This window comes from Hemibagrus wyckioides, linkage group LG07 (assembly GCF_019097595.1).
Source record: "Hemibagrus wyckioides isolate EC202008001 linkage group LG07, SWU_Hwy_1.0, whole genome shotgun sequence".
Classification (NCBI taxonomy): Eukaryota; Metazoa; Chordata; class Actinopteri; order Siluriformes; family Bagridae; genus Hemibagrus; species Hemibagrus wyckioides.
This window is the reverse complement of record NC_080716.1, coordinates 23,620,916-23,641,961: the sequence shown is the minus strand read 5'-3', so window position 1 is coordinate 23,641,961 and position 21,046 is coordinate 23,620,916. Positions and strand designations below refer to the sequence as shown.

Below are 21,046 nucleotides of genomic sequence, written 5' to 3'. Positions count from 1 at the left end.
CTTTATGCAGAGATTATGTATTCTAAAATGCACAGCAAAAGAGATATATTAATTTTTATTCTCACCCTTTAACAGATTATTACATTTGTGTGGTGAAAAAATCATTCAGTCTTTAATTATAGAAGAGATGATCAGTGGTGCTGCATTTTTACCTCCATCATTGGATCGAGGACTGAAGAAAGGGTAGAGTTTCTCACTGAAAGACTGACCAGTGAAAGAGTAGATATGAGAGCTGGACTTCACATCATAAAAGGAGACCAGACCCTCCTCATAATCCACAAACACCCCCACCACCTCCAGCTTCTCTCTCAGTGTGAGAGGGACAATGGGATTCGCATGAGCCTCATAATAATTCTCATTCCACAGAGCCATAGTCCACAATCCATTATGAGGATTCAGTGTAATCTTCACCTTCCTGGAAATGTTTTCTCTAGCGACCCCTAATATCCACTCAGCTTTCCCTCTGACCTTGACCTCGTAATAAAATCTCCCTGAAGAGAACATCTGCTTTGCCAGAACACAGAGATCTGAAAACCTCTGTGGCGTATCAGGGAGATCCTGCTGATCTCCACAGGTCACTTCTTTTCCATCATCAGACAGGATGAGTCTGGGATGAGCTGTATCAGGATCCAGAGTCACATCCACTGAAAGAAACACACAGTGTGCACTGAGTAAGCATGAAAAAAAATTAAATCATCATCCAGTGGACCATATTCAGTAGGATTTATAAAAGTATATATAGATTAAATTATTAAACATTTGAAAAGATCTCTTGTAATGAGAGAAAACTTGTGAAGTTTATGGTAAAAGCCTGTCAAAGATGAGAAATATTAAATGTTTACCTTCTGAAACTTCACTTTTGTGATTTATTTGTTTGTCTTTTTTTCAGGAAAGATCTGATGAAAAATTTGATCCTGATGAACAGAATAAGTTGAGCTAGTGTCTCTAGCGATAAATAGGTGAACACATGACTCTAACATCGATGATTGAGATAAACTGTATGTTCTTAAATTCTTTTTTTTAACTGTATGATTAGAAATCTCTCAGATTTCTGTGTGCAGCAAAATGACAACATTCACCTCTGGTAGACAAAGAGTTATAAATGTCAACGTTCTACATACATAACAAATTTTTTCAGAATAATACATTATTTCTATACAAATGTTTTATTAACATTTATAATATTTTATTTTTTGCAAGTGAAGCTGAACAACAGATGAAATTACAGCATTAGAGGTACACATCCAAAAGCTAGAGAGCATTAGCAATAGTAAGAGCAATGAAATATCTGTAAGTCTGGTGTCTTAGGTGGAATTATGAACCCCCAGCTCAGCATTACAACCCTTACAAATGGGGGTCAACTTCAGGTCAAGTCATAGCTGACACTGTACATAGTAAAGAGAAAAAACATTTCTCCAGAACCATGGTACTACATAAAACATCACAGAGCTACATCAGACAGAACAGAGATAAACAAAAAACAACACAGAGCCAAGGAATAAATCAAACTAGTGCAAACAGTGCAAGACAAGGACAGTGCAAACAATCAGTACAATATGATACAGGACAGATACATAAATAGCATTGACCAGAGTACAGACTGTATTAGCATTGTTAGAGATTAGTAAGCAAGAAGAAGGTTACAAACATACACTATATTGCCAAAAGTATTCGCTCACCTGCCTTGACTCGCATATGAACTTAAGTGATATCCCATTCCTAATCCATAGGGTTCAATATGACGTCGGTCCACCCTTTGCAGCTATAACAGCTTCAACGCTTCAAGGCTGTCCACAAGGTTTAGGAGTGTGTTTATGGGAATTTTTGACCATTCTTCCAGAAGCGCATTTGTGAGGTCACACACTGATGTTGGACGAGAAGGCCTGGCTCTCAGTCTCTGCTTTAATTCATCCCAAAGGTGTTCTATCGGGTTGAGGTCAGGACTCTGTGCAGGCCAGTCAAGTTCATCCACACCAGACTCTGTCATCCATGTCTTTATGGACCTTGCTTTGTGCACTGGTGCACAGTCATGTTGGAAGAGGAAGGGGCCAGCTCCAAACTGTTCCCACAAAGTTGGGAGCATGGAATTGTCCAAAATGTCTTGGTATGCTGAAGCATTCAGAGTTCCTTTCACTGGAACTAAGGGGCCAAGCCCAGCTCCTGAAAAACAACCCCACACCATAATCCCCCCTCCACCAAACTTTACACTTGGCACAATGCAGTCAGACAAGTACCGTTCTCCTGGCAACCGCCAAACCCAGACTCGTCCATCAGATTGCCAGATGGAGAAGCGCGATTCGTCACTCCAGAGAACGCGTCTCCACTGCTCTAGAGTCCAGTGGCGGCGTGCTTTACACCACTGCATCCGGCGCTTTGCATTGCACTTGGTGATGTATGGCTTGGATGCAGCTGCTCGGCCATGGAAACCCATTCCATGAAGCTCTCTGCGCACTGTTCTTGAGCTAGTCTGAAGGCCACATGAAGTTTGGAGGTCTGTAGCGATTGACTCTGCAGAAAGTTGGCGACCTCTTTGCACTATGCGCCTCAGTATCCGCTGACCCCGCTCTGTCAGTTTACATGGCCTACCACTTCGTGGCTGAGTTGCTGTCGTTCCCAAACACTTCCACGTTCTCATAATACAGCTGACAGTTGACTGTGGAATATTTAGGAGCGAGGAAATTTCACGACTGGATTTGTTGCACAGGTGGCATCCTATCACAGTTCCACGCTGGAATTCACTGAGCTCCTGAGAGCGACCCATTCTTTCACAAATGTTTGTAAAAACAGTCTGCATGCCTAGGTGCTTGATTTTATACACCTGTGGCCATGGAAGTGATTGGAACACCTGATTCTGATTATTTGGATGGGTGAGCGAATACTTTTGGCAATATAGTGTATGTACATTTCCTTTAGCAGCACTGAATTCTAATGTGCAAAACAGCATTAAAGTGTCTATGTGTGAACAACATATTATCAGTGTTAATATGGATGGTGTTGCAAACAGATTTATATTGAAAGTTTGTGTGTGCGTGTCAGTTTGTTGCAGTTCACTTCTGAATGTTGAGAGCATGATGGCTTGAGGGAAGAAACTATTGCACAGTCTGGTTGTGAGGACCCGAATGCCTCGGTACCTTTTTCCAGATAACACGAGGGGGAAAAGTGAATGTGAGGGGTGTGTGGGGTCATACACAATGTTGTTGGCTTTGCGGATGCAACGTGTGGCTTAAATGTCCGTGTTAGAGGGAAGAGAGACTCTGATGATCTTCTCAGCTGTCCTCACTATCCATTGTAGGGTCTTTCAATCTGAGACTGTGCAATTCTCAAACCAATCAGTGATGCAGCTGCTCAGGATGCTCTCGATGGTCTCTGTAGAACATGGTCAGGAGGAACATGGGAGATGGCTTTCCTCAGCCTTTGTAGGAGGTAGAGACGCTGCTGGGCTTTCTTGCTGATGGAGCTGGTGTTGAGTGACCAGGTGAAGTTCTCTGCCAGATGAACCCCAAAGAATGTAGTTCTCTTGATAATCTCCACTGAGGATCTATCACTTTTCAGTGAAGAATGGTCGCTCTATGCTCTCCTGAAGTCAACATCATCTCTTTAGTCTTGTCAACATTCAGAGACAAATTGTTTACTCTACACCTGGCTGTTAGCTGTTACACTTCCTCTCTGTATGCTGACTCATCGTTCATGTTGATGAGACCCACCAGTATCGTGAAAATTGATGATGTGATTCGAACTGTGCATTGCTACACAATTGTGAGTCAGCAGAGTGAACAGCAGTGGGCTGAGCACACAGCCCTGAGGGGCCCCAGTGCTCAATGTGGTGGTGCTGGAGGTGCTGTTCCTGATTTGGACTGACTGAAGTCTCCCAGTCAGGAAGTCCAGGATCCAGATACAGAGGGAGGTGTTCAGGCCCAGCAGGCTCAGCTTCTCAGTCAGGTGCTGAGGGATGATTGTGTTGAATGCTGAACTGAAGTCTATGAACAGCATTTGTATGAATGTGTCTTTATTGTCCAGGTGGGTGAAGCCAAATGGAGGGTCATGGCAATGGCATCATCCGTGGAGTTGTTTGGACAATATGCAAAGTGCAGGGTGCTCAGTGAAGGTGGCAGTTGGATCTTGATGTGCCTAATAATTAGCCTCTTGAAGCACTTTGTCACTATGTATAGAGTTCTCCACACATCAGCCGTGGTTAGACAGAGCACCTGGAAATTGACAGGATGGATGGTCTTCCTTCCTGCTACATTGTTCTGCACCTCAAACCGAGCATAGAAGTCGTTCAGCACATCTGGGAGGGAGGCATCACTATCACAGGCAGGTGAAGTTGTCCTGTAGTTTGTGATCACCTGGATGCCCTACCACATGCACCAGGTGTCTCCACTGTCCTGGAAGTGGCTGTGGATTTTCTTGGCATGTGCACACTTTGCCTCTCTGATGACTCAGGACATATTGGCCCTTGCTGTTCTTAAGGCCATCTTGTCCGCTGTTTTGAAGGCAGAGTCTACAGACTTCAGCTGGTGATGTAGCTGGTATACTCCTCCAAGTTGATGGAATCACTGTTGGTTGCAGCCTCCCTGAACATCTGCCAGTCAGTGCACTCAAAACAGTCATGATTAGCAGAGGTGGCTCCAGCTGGCCAGGTTTTCACCTGCTTCGGTTTAGAGCACCTGACAAGTGGATGACCATTCTGCAGATCGCTAACAAATCATATACATGAACACCGCTGTCCCAGGTGTCCATGAACCTTGAAAAGTCAGGCTAAACACGCAAATAGCACCATTTTGGATCCAGAGTGGCCGATGCACGCTATGCGGCAAAATCTTGAAAACCCTCATGAAATTTGGAGACATAGTCACAAAGACACTGCTAAAACTAAGGCTCAGACACAGGTGCAGCACTCCTCTCTGCTTCACATGTCTAACGAGTTTGTACAAAGTACTGTATTGGCATAATTGTTAGCATACAATCATACAATACTGCCAAAGCATCAAGATAGAAAGGAAATGATGATTTAACTATCATCATCATCATTATTATTATTATTATTATTATTATTATTATGAACAGGGACAAATGATAAGTTGCCAGCGTAGAACAAAAATACAATAAATGTGGGTGTGGCCGAACGTTTTGCAAATGGAGGACAGAACCCAGGAGAACAAGTTATAAGCTTCACAAATATGGAAGCAATTTCACTAATGATGTGTATGCTCTCCCAACAGTGAGCACCGTTTCAAGGTGGAGAGTGAGAGCAGCGAGAGACAGTGCTAAACATGCAATGTGTGTGTGTGTGTGTTTGTGCACATTTTGTGCTGAAAAGCAAGTATTCCATAAAGTAGTGTCATACAGATATCTTATCTGCCTTTATCTTCCTTATATCCACACCCATGCAGGGATTTACACTGGTTCCGAGACACCATGCAGGGATTTAAACTGGTTCCAGGAGGGAAGGAAGCCAATGCTGCTTGCGGAAAATGTTAAATCCTTCGCCACCCTCCACCAAGAGCTCCTGAAGCTATGTATGGAGCAGAAACAGTGCTTCCAGACCGCAAGCTGTTCCACGGGATGCTCCAGCATGAGGGGCTGCCTGCTGCCATAGCATCAGTAACTACTCCCCACCTTTTGCTCACCAAGATGGGTCCTTAGGTCGATGTGGAGGACTTCATCGACCTTTTCAAGCATCTTGGCAACGTGTGGGGGTCGCTGGAATCGGAGTAGCCAACACACCAACTGCTGCTCTTCGAACAAGGCCCAGCAGGCCACGCATCAGCTCCACATGGTCAACATGCTTGAGTACACCGACCTTAAGTGGGTGATTCTACAGCACGTCAGCCAAGATCCAGAACAACATTGCCGGCTCTTCTAGACACTGGAATCCAGGGAGATCGGAAGTGGTTGCTGGCCGAGCAACACAGCTCTGAGGAGGTTGTCAACTGCATGTGTCGGAGCAGTTTGTTTCGCGCCTGCACACTGTGATGGCGGGTTGGGTCCAGTGCCATTAGGCAAATTTTTTGCCTCACTTTTATTGACCGAGCATTCATGATGATATAAGCAATTGGTGTGAGGCGTGTAGTGAATGTCAGCTAATCCACCGGCCACCCCAAAAATGCCATTGTGCCGCTTACCACTAATTAAGGTCCCCTTCGAGAGAATTGGCATGGATCTAGTCATCCAAATGCCTTGGGGTATGGGGATATCAATTTGTGTTAGTTCTGGTGGACTATGCAATACAATATCTGGAAGCCTTGTCTCTGTACACAATTTCTGCATGCAGTGTGGCAAAGGCACTCTTCTGCATCAGCTCCTGATTTGGGTTTCTGAAAGAGATCCTGACTGATCAAGGCATGGACACTGTGCAAGCTGTATGAATTGTTGTTGTATGGCTTGTTCCAAAAATGTTGTATTGATGAAGAACTTTGGTCAGAAAGTTTGGTCAAAAATAGTAGCATCAGCACTATGGCACAAATTGGCTTGCACTGATCAATATTCAAACCTACTAGTGGACTAACAGGTAGGCTCCTTCATAAATCATGTGTATATGTATGTAACAAGAAAAGTCTCAGGATGAGAGTTGACACACACTGACATTGACCTTGGACTGAATAATGATATAAAGCCAGAGTGGTGAGCACTGCTGTCCAAAACAGCTGTTTCACCTACATGATCTTAAACACAAAACACAAGCCACTAAATCTCTCTGTTAAAGTAACAGTGGAGGGTAAAGATTATATAATAATTTGGTCCATGTAATGACAGTTGTATATACTATATATACTTATTAACACTGCAGAGTAACCAGGATGGCAATGTACACCCCCCCCCCCCCCCCAACACACACACAATACAACTATATTACGACTATAATTTAACTGAAATAAAGAAAAAAGGCAAAATCTTTCTTACCTGCATATAGCTTTTTCTTCACAATATCTGTGAAACATGTAATTAGGCAATAATTTATATTAATTAAAGTTCATATTAGAGGCTGGACCTAGATACATTGCCATTTTTTTCTGTTCAAGAGTGTGGTCAATAAAACCATACAAAAAAACCTTTATGTTTCTACTTTTCTACTCTACATATTTATAGAAGTGTAGTGCACAAATTAACACATTTACCAACATAAGATCAGTAATATAATAATAATGGTTAATGAATTAACCCTCCAGCTGTAATATGGGACATTATTTAATGGTGTTATAATAAAGTCCGATTTTTTTCAAACAAGAATCTGTTTTAAACAGTTTTTACTACATCAGCTTAAACAACCCAACAACACTCCCCAACCTAATAATGCCACGATTAGATTTATTTAGGGTGAAGCCTCAGTAATCTCTCACTGTATAAAACATTTTAATTATCTCTCTATTGGTTGGAGGTCTGTTGAATAATCAGTATGATCTTTAAAGCACAAAATGTTAAATCTCACCTCTGTACTGCTGCTCCTTTCCAACCTCTGAAAATAAAACAGATAATATTTTTAACATTTTGTGTACATTCTATATACACATGTGTTTTTAAGCAGTGTATCAGTTATAAGATAAATGAACAAAAAAAATGGATTTATTAAATGTAACATTTTAGATTTATATAGATAACTTAACACTTCAAGTTTACAGTTATAAGTTATGTACAAACAAGTATTTTAAAGTACACCATGAAAAAATAAAATGGATTACAATAGCACCTCTTAGTTTATTCAAATTTACTGATGCATACTGTTAGTTACTAAATCTAAATCTGCTGAACAAGCTACTCTGTTGTGTTGAAGTACTGAAGCTGAGCTCTGATTGGCTTGTTTCAAATTTTCCTTGGGATGCAGCACTGTGCCCCTGACCCACCCAATTTTGTTGTTAGCGAATCAATATTGTTTTTATATATTTGGCCTCATGTGATTGGAAAATTCTCAATCAGTCTCATTACAGCTCTGCAGATTTTCAGTTAATGGACAGGTACTGACTAATGTGGAAGCAAGCGAAATATCTTGAGATGAAAGAAAATTTGGTTATATCTTTACAAAAATACCCTTTCGCAAGGCGTTTGGATGAAGAAAGGAAAAGAATGAAGGAGTTTGGAGAAGATAGACCCAATTTGCAAATTCAGCAACAGTCAAGTGATGGCTGTCGAGCTTACACTCAGTGCTTTTCCAGCACTTCTTATTGAATTCATTGGCCATGCTGACAATGGAAAAGAGACTGGTGACTGAAATGACTGACTTTAACCAGAAGAACATTGTGAAATTTGCAAGCCAGAAAGAAAGGAGAGGAAAATTTCTTCTAATAGTGCCACTGGCCTGTGATTAGGCAACTTTCCACTATGTGTGTGTGTGTGTGTGTGTGTGTGTGTGTGTGCGTGTTAATGATTACTTTAAACCCACATTGAACTCAAAATTAAAGTACGATTTAAAGTACATTTATTGCATGCTTTACCAGTTGACTTTAACAGTAACATTTTCAATATTTTATCTTAGCAGTAATGATACATAATCACCTGATAAATGGCTATCTACCGTCCTGCATTACTGTATCATATTACTGTACCATCTGTACCTAACAACCATACCACAGTTAAAGTCACAGAGATCACCCACCCCCCAATTCTGATGTTTAATGTGAACATTAGCGTATACTTCTGGCCAATCTCTGCATGATATTTTGCATTGTGCTGCTGTACATATGTTCCTAATAAAGTGGATAGCGAGTGTACAAACAAATGCAGCTACAGATAAGTCAGCTTTGAAGTGCTTTCTCACATCTTTAATATAATTACAGTATACTGTTTAAAACACTAAAAAAATGCAGCTTGTTTTGTTTTATATTATTTTGGTTTGGCAACATTTTGTTTAAGCTTAATATTTCATTGGCTTGACAAAGCATATTATTATTATTATTATTATTATTATTATTATTATACCAAACTTGCCAAAGTCCTTTAGCCTTTTCTGACAATGCCATCTCTAAATAATGGGAATTACAGTTTTCTTGGTACATATATTCTTAGTAATATAGTTGTAAGGATTCGCTGGACGTAGGAGTATTAGAATCCATATGCGGATCTTTATTTAAATCAACAGGCAGAATCGTAAACGGCAAAGCAGGCAAAAAGATCAAAACCGGAAAGGCAATAACTAGGCGAACAAAACCAAAACAGAAACTGGGAAACGTAGTAACAGGAAAACAGACAAGGATCATACACATAAATCAATCAGATGGCTAGAAACAGCAAGGTTTGGCACGAGACTCAGGGAAACAATGCTTCGTGTTGGGCCAGAGGGAGCATGCTGCTTAAAAGCCCTGAAAACCGGAAACAACATGCACACAGTCAATATTCAGGTGAGGGCTCCCTCTGGTGGTCTGGACCTGTGAAGACCGTGACAATAGTTATTTCGAATGACCAATCGAATGACCTTTCGAGCTAGATTTACAAAACTTATGATCAGTTTTAGACTGGTTTTGTCAAGCCAACATGCATGTTTGTTGTGATGAACTTCATGTACATAATTATGAATATTATATATATATATATATATATATATATATATATATATATATATATATATATATACACTATATTGCCAAAAGTATTCGCTCACCCATCCAAATAATCAGAATCAGGTGTTCCAGTCACTTCCATGGCCACAGGTGTATAAAATCAAGCACCTAGGCATGCAGACTGTTTTTACAAACATTTGTGAAAGAATGGGTCGCTCTCAGGAGCTCAGTGAATTCCAGCGTGGAACTGTGATAGGATGCCACCTGTGCAACAAATCCAGTCGTGAAATTTCCTTGCTCCTAAATATTCCACAGTCAACTGTCAGCTGTATTATAAGAACGTGGAAGTGTTTGGGAACGACAGCAACTCAGCCACGAAGTGGTAGGCCACGTAAACTGACGGAGCGGGGTCAGCGGATGCTGAGGCGCATAGTGCGAAGAGGTCGCCAACTTTCTGCAGAGTCAATCGCTACAGACCTCCAAACTTCATGTGGCCTTCAGATTAGCTCAAGAACAGTGCGCAGAGAGCTTCATGGAATGGGTTTCCATGGCGGAGCAGCTGCATCCAAGCCATACATCACCAAGTGCAATGCAAAGCGTCGGATGCAGTGGTGTAAAGCACGCCGCCACTGGACTCTAGAGCAGTGGAGACGCATTCTCTGGAGTGACGAATCGCACTTCTCCATCTGGCAATCTGATGGACGAGTCTGGGTTTGGCGGTTGCCAGGAGAACGGTACTTGTCTGACTGCATTGTGCCAAGTGTAAAGTTTGGTGGAGGGGGGATTATGGTGTGGGGTTGTTTTTCAGGAGCTGGGCTTGGCCCATTAGTTCCAGTGAAAGGAACTCTGAATGCTTCAGCATACCAAGACATTTTGGACAATTCCATGCTCCCAACTTTGTGGGAACAGTTTGGAGCTGGCCCCTTCCTCTTCCAACATGACTGTGCACCAGTGCACAAAGCAAGGTCCATAAAGACATGGATGACAGAGTCTGGTGTGGATGAACTTGACTGGCCTGCACAGAGTCCTGACCTCAACCCGATAGAACACCTTTGGGATGAATTAGAGCGGAGACTGAGAGCCAGGCCTTCTCGTCCAACATCAGTGTGTGACCTCACAAATGCGCTTCTGGAAGAATGGTCAAAAATTCCCATAAACACACTCCTAAACCTTGTGGACAGCCTTCCCAGAAGAGTTGAAGCTGTTATAGCTGCAAAGGGTGGACCGACGTCATATTGAACCCTATGGATTAGGAATGGGATGTCACTTAAGTTCATATGCGAGTCAAGGCAGGTGAGTGAATACTTTTGGCAATATAGTGTATATATATATATATATATATATATATAATCCTATCGTTGTAACTGTGCTCAAATCTGCATAGTTTTGCTGTTTACAGTCCTTTTGATTCTCACTGCTAGTACACTGCTAGCACATCAGCCACATACTACCTCATTTGTTCCAGCCACTAATCAGACTGAAGTATATGTGCAACTCATTAACAGATTTTCTATAACCACAGACACTCCTTGTGAAGTCTTGCTGAAATTTCAGCTGACTTAGTCATGGTTCTTTTCAGTAATCGTGGATTGTTGGGATATTGCCTTCATATCATAGTTTTTGAATGTCAGCAATTTTCCATTTGGCTTTCAGGAACAAAGCAACAATTTGCTCAGCAATGGCAGAATTTAGGATTACGATCCACAGTGTTGTTAAAGAAAGTGATTTAATTTTTTTTACCTTTCTTGTGACAAATGAATGCAGTTGTAATCAATCCAACAGCAAAAGGGAATAATGAAACTAAAACGCCGACAACCCACTTCCAAGCGTCAAAGATTTTACCTAAAATTAAACCACATCATAGATATTCTTAAGAAACACAGAACAGTACTGCAGTATTGCGAATAAATAAAATAATAATAAGTTCTAATGAATAAATGGTATATGTTCATCATGTCCATGTGTCATTATTAATTACCTAAATATATATAATGATTACAGTACATTGAAACAGTCTAAATCTACATGTATGAGTTTTTGTAATCATAGACACTTACTATTAATGATAACCTCTGCCTCCATCATGTGATGTTTTTGAAGGAGTCTGCAGTAAAACCTATTGGAGTCGCTAGAATCATAAACAGTGATGCGACGTTTCACACTGAAGCCCTCATTGTCTCTGTGTATCTGTGTATCTTCAGCAGGCAGAGTGGCTCCTTCTCTGTCCAGCCACAGAACCTCAGGTTCAGGTTTCCAGCCTTTGGACTCACACACTAGATTAATCCCTCCAGAGTTATCATAACTCTCCATCCTGATCACTGGGCGGCTTCCCAGAGCTATTATCAGTTACAAAAAATAATGTAAGCTTTTACACCAACACATAAAAACTTAAGAAATGTTATCTTTCTAAAAGAGGTTCAAATCTGTGTCATACCAAATACTAAAAACATTCACATCTATACACCTATTTTAATAAATCTTTTCTGCTGGAGACTTCTTCTCTTTTTTTTAATGCAGATCAACAACCATTTTGTTAAAAATCATCATATTGGTAACAATAATAGTAAAAAATTATTACTTCATATTACATCTACTTATATTGTGATTAACAACTATAGCACCTTGTGGAATCCATGCTATAAAAAAATTGAGGCTGTTTTGAGAGCAAATGGCAGCCCTAGCCAGTATTAGTACAGTGTTCCTAATAAAGTGCTCAGTGAGTGACTCCTTTCCAAGGGATCATTTAGTCAGAAAGTGAAGTCCCTCTCTAAAGCCTGTTTAAATGCTACAGAATTAAACTGGATTATGTATGAACAAACAGATTAATAATAGTATAAAAACATGGTATAATCTTTACTGTAAAAGCCTTAAGTGCAGAAACAGATCTTACCCTCTACAGTGACGTTCACAGTGATGTCATCAGACCAGGATTTGTCCTCAACAAGACACTTGTAAGATCCTTCATCAGAGACTCTGATATCTGAGAGTTTGAGTGAAGCATTGCCTTTCTGTAGCTCCTCTTTAAACAGTGTTGTTCTTCCTCTGTAGGACTGAGCCTGATTTTCATATCTGTCTTCATGATCCCTATAGAGATGCACTAACGAGTCCTTTACATATAGTTTGAACCATTCTACTGTCATGTCCACAGCACTGGTGCGGTGTTTGATAAAACATGGCAGAACCAGATCTTCACCAGCTACAGCAGCAAGAGGTGCGTCTAGACCAACCTCTTGTAAATGCTCTGTATTGTGGAAAAAAGATTAACAAATAAGCTATGTCACTACTGTACATTTTGTCCATATAACAAGATAGACTTTAGAGGAATACAGGTCATTATTTAGCAGAGACATTATAAATTAACATTATACTAAAATTTGCTTAAATTTATATTAACACTTAACACAGAGCTGAAAATTAACCCGTGTCTTTAGCTGCTGTTTTTGAGGTTCCATGAGTTGCTGCGAGTTTCATGTGTACATTTTATGCATTTTTGCTGTGTCTTAGCATCTGTTGGTCACTGTAATTTTCACAAAGAAGACCTTTTTCAGAATTGTGGATTGATCATGCGGTTTCACATACAAACAGCTTTTATGACTCAGTGTGTACAACTCCGAGGGCAAAAAAATCCATATACAGTGAGGGAAAAAATTATTTGATCCCCTGCTGATTTTGTATGTTTGCCCACTGACAAAGAAATGATCAGTCTGTAATTTTAATGGTAGGTGTATTTGAACAGTGAGAGGCAGAATAACAACAAAAAAGTCTAGAAAAATGCATTTCAGAAAAGTTCTACATTGATTTGCATTTTAATGAGTGAAATAAGTATTTGGTCCCTTATCAATCAGAAAGATTTCTGGCTCCCAGGTGTCTTTTATACAGGTAATGAGCTGAGATTACAGTCTCAGGGAGTGCTCTTAATCTCAGCTCATTACCTGTATGAAAGACACCCTGTCCACAGAAGGAAGCAATCAATCAGATTCCAAACTCTCCATCATGGCCAAGACCACAGAGCTGTCCATGGATGTCAGGGACAAGATTGTAGAGCTACACAAGGCTGGAATGAGCTACAAGACCATCGCCAAGCAGCTTGGTGAGAAGGTGACAACAGTTGGTGCGATTATTTCCAAATGGAAGAAACACAAAAGGACTGTCAGTCTTCCTCGGTCTGGGGCTCCATGCAAGATCTCACCTCATGGAGTTTCAATGATCATGAGAACGGTGAGGAATCAGCCCAGAATTACACTGGAGGATTTTGTCAACGATCTCAAGGCAGCTGGGACCATAGTCACCAAGAAAACAATTGGTAACACACTACGCCGTGAAAGACTGAAATCCAATAGCGCCCGCAAGGTCCCCCTACTAAAGAAAGCACATGTACAGGCACATCTGAAGTTTGCCAGTGAACATCTGAATGATTCAGAGGAGAACTGGGTGAAAGTGTTGTGGTCAAATGAGACCAAAATCCAGCTCTTTGGCATCAACTCAACTCGCCGTATTTGGAGGAGGAGGAATGCTGCCTATGACCCCAAGTACACCATCCCCAGGTGACAGGACAACTGCACCGCATCAAAGGGACGATAGACCATGTACCATTAAATCTTGGATGAGAACCTCCTTCCCTCAGCCAGGGCATCGAAAATGGGTCGTGGATGGATATTCCAGCCTGACAATGACCCAAAACACACGGCCAAGGCAACAAAGGAGTGGTTCAAAAAGAAGCACATTAAGGTCCTGTAGTGGCCTAGCCAGTCTCCAGACCTTAATCCCATAGAAAATCTGTGGAGGGAGCTGAAGGGTCAGCCACAAAATCTTAATGACTTGGAGAGGATCTGCAAAGAGGAGTGGGCCCAAATTCCTTGAGATGTGAGATGTGTGCAAACCTGGTGGCCAACTACAAGAAATGTCTGACGTCTGTGATTGTCAACAAGGGTTTGCCACCAAGTACTAAGTCATGTTTTGCAAAGGGGTCAAATACTTATTTCACTCAATAAAATGCAAATCAATGTATAACTTTTTTGAAATGTGTTTTTCTGGGGGGGCAGAGAGAGAGAGAGAGAGAGAGGACAGGAGAGGAAGGGAGAAGAAAAAGGGAGGGAGGGAGAGATAGAGAGAGAGAGAGAGTGTGTGTGTGGGGGGGTGTGTGTGTGTGTGTGTGTGAGAGAGAGAGAGAGAGACAGACAGAGAGAGAGAGACAGAGAGAGAGAGAGAGAGAGAGAGGGTGTGTGTGTGGGGGGGTGTGTTTGTGTGTGTGTGTGTGTGTGTGTGTGTGAGAGAGAGAGAGAGAGAGAGAGAGAGAGGGTGTGTGTGTGTGTGAGGGGGGTGTGTGTTTGTGTGTGTGTGTGTGTGTGAGAGAGAGAGAGAGAGAGAGAGAGAGAGAGAGAGAGAGAGAGACAGACAGACAGAGAGAGAGAGAGAGAGAGAGAGAGATATCCCACCTGATTGAGAGTCCATGCTGAAGAGAATCAGGAGTATCACACACAAAATCATCATCCCTAAAAGACAGTTGATTTTTGCTTCAGTCTGTTTCACAAGATGACTCATATTTTACGATTTTACACTCTATGAACAATTTAGCACATCAGTTCTACCAAAAACACAAAAATACTCACTCATTTTTTTTTTCAGATTAAGAAGATGCTAAAAGCCTCCTTGTCCATACATTCAGTTTCGTTTTTGCAGCGCACATAAACAGTCCTTAGCCACACCCTTTTATTCTACAGAAGCTTCTTAATAAGTAAAGGAGTCTCTTTGAAGTAACTCTCTTTGCCGCATAACGCAATGACCCAAATCTAAATATTTTTTTTACTTATGCAAATTCTTACTTGTGCAAATAAAGTACAAAACTTAAGACAAGTCAGTCATTTTGCAGATTTACTCCCCCCTTCATCTTCCCATCAGAAAAAACAACAACAAACCAATAACTAAATCCATGTCCTGGAATAAAACGTAAGGACAGGACACAGGGACAAAGGAAGGCATTTTGCAGTATATGTTGTTGCATTTTAAGCACAGACTATCTTAAAGTTTTATATTGTGCGACATAAAAATCATGATTTCTTTATTTGTGAAATCACGCCGAAAATAATCGTCTATAATGTTTTCCCCTTTATCATACCGGCCTACAATCTGATGATAATGCTAAAAAAAATGCAACCAAGAAAATAAATGACAGAAGTAAGGGATATAAACTCAGAACTGCGAGAATTGTGAGATGAAGTCGTACTAACCTTTTATATATATATATATATATATATATATATAATTTTCTTCTCTGCTTCGATGGAAACCTGTAACCAGCTGTTGCTACGGTCTATAATAAAAAGTAATGTTTAACATCCGGGTTACTCAGAGGGCTAGGCAAAGGAAATCGAGCCTGGAGTGTGGGACCGTTATCTCTCTCCAGCCTTTAAATGCCTGTCTCTCTCTCTCTCTCTCTGGAGCGCGCGCCTCTATCACTATAGCAACAAAACACCGCGAAGGCAATCGTGGATGAAAACCAGATGAATAAAGTGCATTATAACGCATTATAACGTGTTTTTTTTTATATATATCCTGAGTCCTTGGAGAAGTTGTGTGTTGAATAAAAGCATACCCTTTTTAAAAAATAAATAAATAAATAAATAAACTTTATATTTCCACAACTCTACATTTGTAGAAGTTTCTTATTTTCACATTTCTTTTTACCAAATTAAGAGCATAATAATGCTTTATATATATATATATATATATATATATATATATATATATATATATATATATATATATATATATATATATATATATACTGTATAAAGGTTAGATATAGATATAGATTTGCTATATATATATAATAGGTATATAGAATTTTTTTTTTTAGCAATGACAGCTTTTATTTGTGCATTCACTACCTTCACACTTGAGTATTATATTTGCATTTTGTGTCCTCTAGTGTTCATCTTGAGTTACTGTAGCTTTAGATTTATACCAGGATTTCAGTCAAAATGTGGTAAACTGAGCTGTTCATTAGATTACTAACGCTGCACAGATGGTAATTCATATCAGTCAGTTATTTGCATTTACATTCATATAGATGACAATTATTATATTCCTTTTATACTAAGAAACCACCATAAACCTTTGTATTTACATTTAATCAGGGTGATGCCTCGGTAACCTCTCATTGTTTAAAACATTTGAATTATCTTTCTGTTTGTCTGAAGTTGTCTGTTGAATGTTTACTGATGTTCTTTCTGTAGTTTGCCTAATTAAATAATTAGTATGATCTTAATATTAATTCTCACCTGTGTGCTTGTCCTTTTCAATCTCTGAGGATAAAACAGATATTATTCTTAATATTTTGTGTACATATTATACAAAGAAATGTGTAAATAGATTAAGCAGAGTAACAGTGACAAGTGAAACAGTATAAGTGATAAGACACAGATTTATGAAATGTAATTGATTACAGATCAATTAAGATTTATACAAAAAACAAGGAATTTATTGTACACTGTAAAATACAAATCATCTTCTCAAATAGCTCCTCTTAGTTTAGACAACTTTTTACTGATGCATACTGTGACTATAACTAATGCTACTAAACAAGCTTAAATTAAGTCTTTATTTGTCACATATATACATTACCACACAGTGAAATTCTTTCTTTGCATATCCCATCCTTGGGGGTTGGGGTCAGAGTGAAGGGGCAGTCATGATGCAGCACCTCGGAGCAGGTGGGGTTAAGGGCCTTGCTCAAGGACCCAACAGTGGCAGTTTGGTGGTGCTGGGGCTTGAACCCCAATCTTCCAGTCAACGACTCAGAGCCTACGACCCTACCACTTGAGCTACTGTACCACTGTCCCCCCAACTACACTGTTCTGTTTAAATAATATATACTAGTAACTTTCCATCTAGTAACTCGTTACCTTCAAAGCAAACATAAGTATGAAGAAAAAGTGTGATCTTTGTGACTTTGATCATGTAATGGGTATTGGTACCAGAAGCATCTCAAATGCATCTCAGCATTCACAAGAAGGCTCAGATACAACAGCAGAAGACCACGTAGGTTTCACTCTCATCAGCCAAGAACAAGAATCTGAAGCTACAATGGGCACAGAATCACCAAAACTGCATAGTTGATTACTAAATAGGTCAGGTTATTTTCCTCTGATTTTTCTTATCAACAAAGTGGTTTAGCCTGCCAGCTTATTTTGTTTGGTGTTATGTTGGCTTTACAACATTTTTTTTCCTGCTGTTTAAGCTTATTATTATTATTATTGTCTTCACAAAGATTATTATTTATTTATTTATTTATTTATTTATTTATTTATTTATTTATTTATTTATTTATTTATTAATTAATTAATTATTATTATTATTATTTCATCAAACTCCAGAGACCTTCAGTCTGTTCTGACAGTGTGCTATGACATAACCGATTGGAATTCTCATTAAAGCCTTCATAAAGCTGTGAAAAGCCTCACTTCCTTAGAGCCTAACTTCAGTAAAAAAAAAATGTTGGACTATTATAACTTCTAAACCTTTTAAACTACATTAAACAGTGGTGGACCATCCAGGGCCAGCAAGGCCTTCTCTGCTGGCCTAAACAGCAGTGATCTGAATCACTGACTTGCATTTTAATATATTGAATATATTTTTCCATGAATGAGTATTAAATTATTCCCAATAGTCTATTCTCTACATTTCATAGCTTTTCTCTCGGTTGCACTTCTTCCAGTAGTGTATATTTATGATAAGAGTATTTATCCAATCATATTTCAGCCAGTGGCTGATATGTGTTGCCAGGGTGAAAGAAATCTGCCTTAAGGCCTTCAGAATCAATAGTGCAGGCTCCCGTAGCTTAAAATAAGTGGCAATGAAATTGTTACATTAACCAATCAGATTTCGAGTTGGCGACACTGGGGCCATCTAGCAGGCATACGATTACGTCAGCAGTTTCCTGTCCTTTGATTGGATAATTGGAGTAGTCAGAGGCAGCCAACCGCACAAACTAAATAATATATATATTTTAACTCATAATGGCTGACAGAGGAGAAGAAATCAAAACCATTTATGCTTTTGGGTTTTCTTTTGCACAAAAACGGTTTGCCTTCATTCCAGATCCCTGGGGTGGACTGTGGGGTTTTTTTTTTTTATTTTGCTGCAGTGAAAGGAGACTTGTGAGACTGAATTGTGTTAATTTTGTTTTTTTGCTATATGTAATGTAATTTTATTCATGTTCATACAAACTATCCCCATTATTCTAATCAGCTTTTAAACTTTCAGACATTTTGTTGTGATGACCTTTATGTATCTATTTCTAACTATTTATTATTGTAAAGCTATAGCTGTGTTCAATTCTGCATTTTGCCTTTCACAGTCATTTTCACTGCTATCACATCAGCCACATACCTCACCTGTCATAGCCAGTAATCAGACTAAAAAGTGTACTTCATTCACTGACAGATTTCCTACAACCACAGTCAATCCTTGTGAAGTCTTGAAATCCTGAAATACTCTGTGAAGTTGAACTGGTTAAGTCATGGTTCCCTTCAGTAATCTTGGATTGTGGATGTTTTTGAATGTCTAATTTTTCCATTTGGCTTTCTAGAACTAGGCTCAGCTACCCCAGCAGTAAAAAAGCAGGTTCTACTGTGTAATTTATTCATTAATTAATTTATTTTTTATTACTTGTTTTTTCATTGCCCAAGGATAAAACAGATACAGCCTTACAAAGTTGAACAGCAACCATACAATAGAGTAGAGGGGGAAAAAAAACATAGGACAGAGAGCAATATCATGTACATGAAGAATAGGGTATCAGAAGAGGTTTTCAGCGTCAACATTTAACAGCGACCAAAAGTCATGGAGCTTTTGATGAATATCGTAAGTAAGTTTCTTAATTGGAAGTATTGTGGATTCCTGAGAAATGCAGATTTTGGAGGAAGGTACTCTACAGTGTTGTTAAACAATATCATTTTATTTGTACCTTAGTCTGGAACAAAATAAAATTGCAAATATTATGAATCCAACAAAAAAAATACATGCAAAAAATGAAATGCTGACAATCCACTTCCAAGCACCAAAGAGTTTGCCTGAAAACAAACAACATTTATCACATTATAAATATTCTTAATAAACTACTCAAAAATTAATTCATAGGTACAAACCATTCATTTACACAGAACACTGTATTGCCAATAGATAAAACAAAAAATAATGAGTAAATTATGTATTGTAAGCTCAAATGTCAATATTAATAACCTTATTCTGTAATGAATACATCAGTATGTAACAGTCTTTGATAAGAAAAAAAAAGTGTTAATCATCATAGACACTTACTATTAATGAAAACGTCAGTCTGCATCCTGTGATGTGTTTGCTGAAATCTGCAGTAAAATCTGTTGGAGTCACTACGATCGTAAACAGTGATGTGGCTTTTAACACTGAAGCCCTCAGAGTCCTTGTGTATCTGTGTATCTTCAGCAGGCAGAGTGACTCCTTCTACGTTCAGCCACAGAACCTCAGGTTCAGGGTTCCAGCCACTGGATTCACACACTAGATTAATCCCTCCTGAGTGATCATAACTCTCCATCTTGATCAGTGGATGGCTTCCTGGAACTGCAATCAAAAATAATAACTAACTAACCAAACATTTAAAGGTTAGCTTTTAAAACAAGCAAACAAAAAATATAAGTAAAGGCAAAAATAGTTTTTGTGAAATTACAGTTTGCCAAAAAAAGCAACAGGTTGTTTGTCCTACACCTCACAAACACAACCATGTGAAATGGGTGTGAAATGTAGTGAAATGATTTTTTTTTGTAAGAAAAGTTATTTTTTAGACCAAAGAAAAATTACATTACATACATTTCAACCTTAAATTACAATTATTCTATCTGCAAATTTTCTAGCATCTTCCTTGTAAAAAAAAAAAAAAAAAAAAAAATCAACATGCCTCACAGAAACCATGTCAACATGACAGGTTTTATATAAAATATTGACATGGTTTTTGTCAGGAATGTTGATTTTTTTGTGGAAATCTTGTGGAATTTATGCCACAAGAAATTCAGACTGTTTTAGAGCAAATGGCAGTCCTAGCTAGTATTAGTATAGTATTCCTAATAAAGTACTTGGTGTCTCTGAGTGACGTCTGTGCTGGGGATCATTTAGTCAAAAAGTGAAGCGAAAGTCTGTTCAAATGATACAGATTTGAAGACGATTATGTACGCACAAACAGATTACTAATGTTGAAAGAGGAGAACATTTTATGCAGTATAACGTTTGCTGTATAAATCAGTGCAGAATTGGATCTTACCCTCGACAATGACTTTCACAGTGATGTGATCGGACCAGGATTTGTCCTCAACAAAACACTTGTAAGTTCCTTCATCAGAGACTCGGAGATCTGAGAGTTTGAGTGAAGCATTGCCTTCCTGAAGCTTCTCTTTGAACAGTGTTGTTCTTCCTCTGTAGGACTGCGCCTGCTTTTCATTTCTATCTTTCTGATCCCTATATAGATAGACTAATGAGTCCTCTACATTGACTTTCCCCCACTGTATTCTCATGTCCACAGCACT

General features: G+C 39.2%; 1 protein-coding gene across 4 annotated transcripts; it reads right to left on the bottom strand.

Annotated features, from left to right (window-relative positions):
• Window positions 1–52: 52 nt before the first annotated feature.
• On the bottom strand, window positions 53–15,817 carry LOC131355951 (butyrophilin subfamily 1 member A1-like). Of its 4 annotated transcripts, none has more exons than XM_058394582.1 (8): window positions 15,719–15,817; window positions 14,927–14,983; window positions 12,382–12,732; window positions 11,549–11,827; window positions 11,232–11,333; window positions 7,430–7,456; window positions 6,904–6,930; window positions 53–644 (listed from the first exon to the last, which is right to left on the bottom strand). In XM_058394582.1, the coding sequence occupies exons 2-8, from the start codon at window positions 14,979–14,981 to the stop codon at window positions 106–108; spliced, it is 1,380 nt and encodes a 459-aa protein (XP_058250565.1). In that variant the 5' UTR covers window positions 14,982–14,983; window positions 15,719–15,817; the 3' UTR covers window positions 53–105. The 4 variants fall into 4 exon arrangements, with proteins under 4 accessions (XP_058250565.1, XP_058250566.1, XP_058250564.1 ...); XM_058394583.1 differs by having other exon boundaries at window positions 14,927–14,985; window positions 15,729–15,806; XM_058394581.1 differs by lacking the exon at window positions 15,719–15,817 and adding an exon at window positions 15,101–15,635.
• Between the last annotated feature and the right edge of the window lie 5,229 nt (window positions 15,818–21,046).

Bases quoted from the DNA above. Each gene is read 5' to 3' on its own strand.
- LOC131355951 (XM_058394581.1), bottom strand. The intron at 12,733-14,926 runs GTGGGATATCTC...TCCACAATACAG, and splicing joins CAGCATGGACTCTCAATCAG to AGCATTTACAAGAGGTTGGT. The intron at 11,334-11,548 runs GTAAGTGTCTAT...GTTTAATTTTAG, and splicing joins GGCAGAGGTTATCATTAATA to GTAAAATCTTTGACGCTTGG.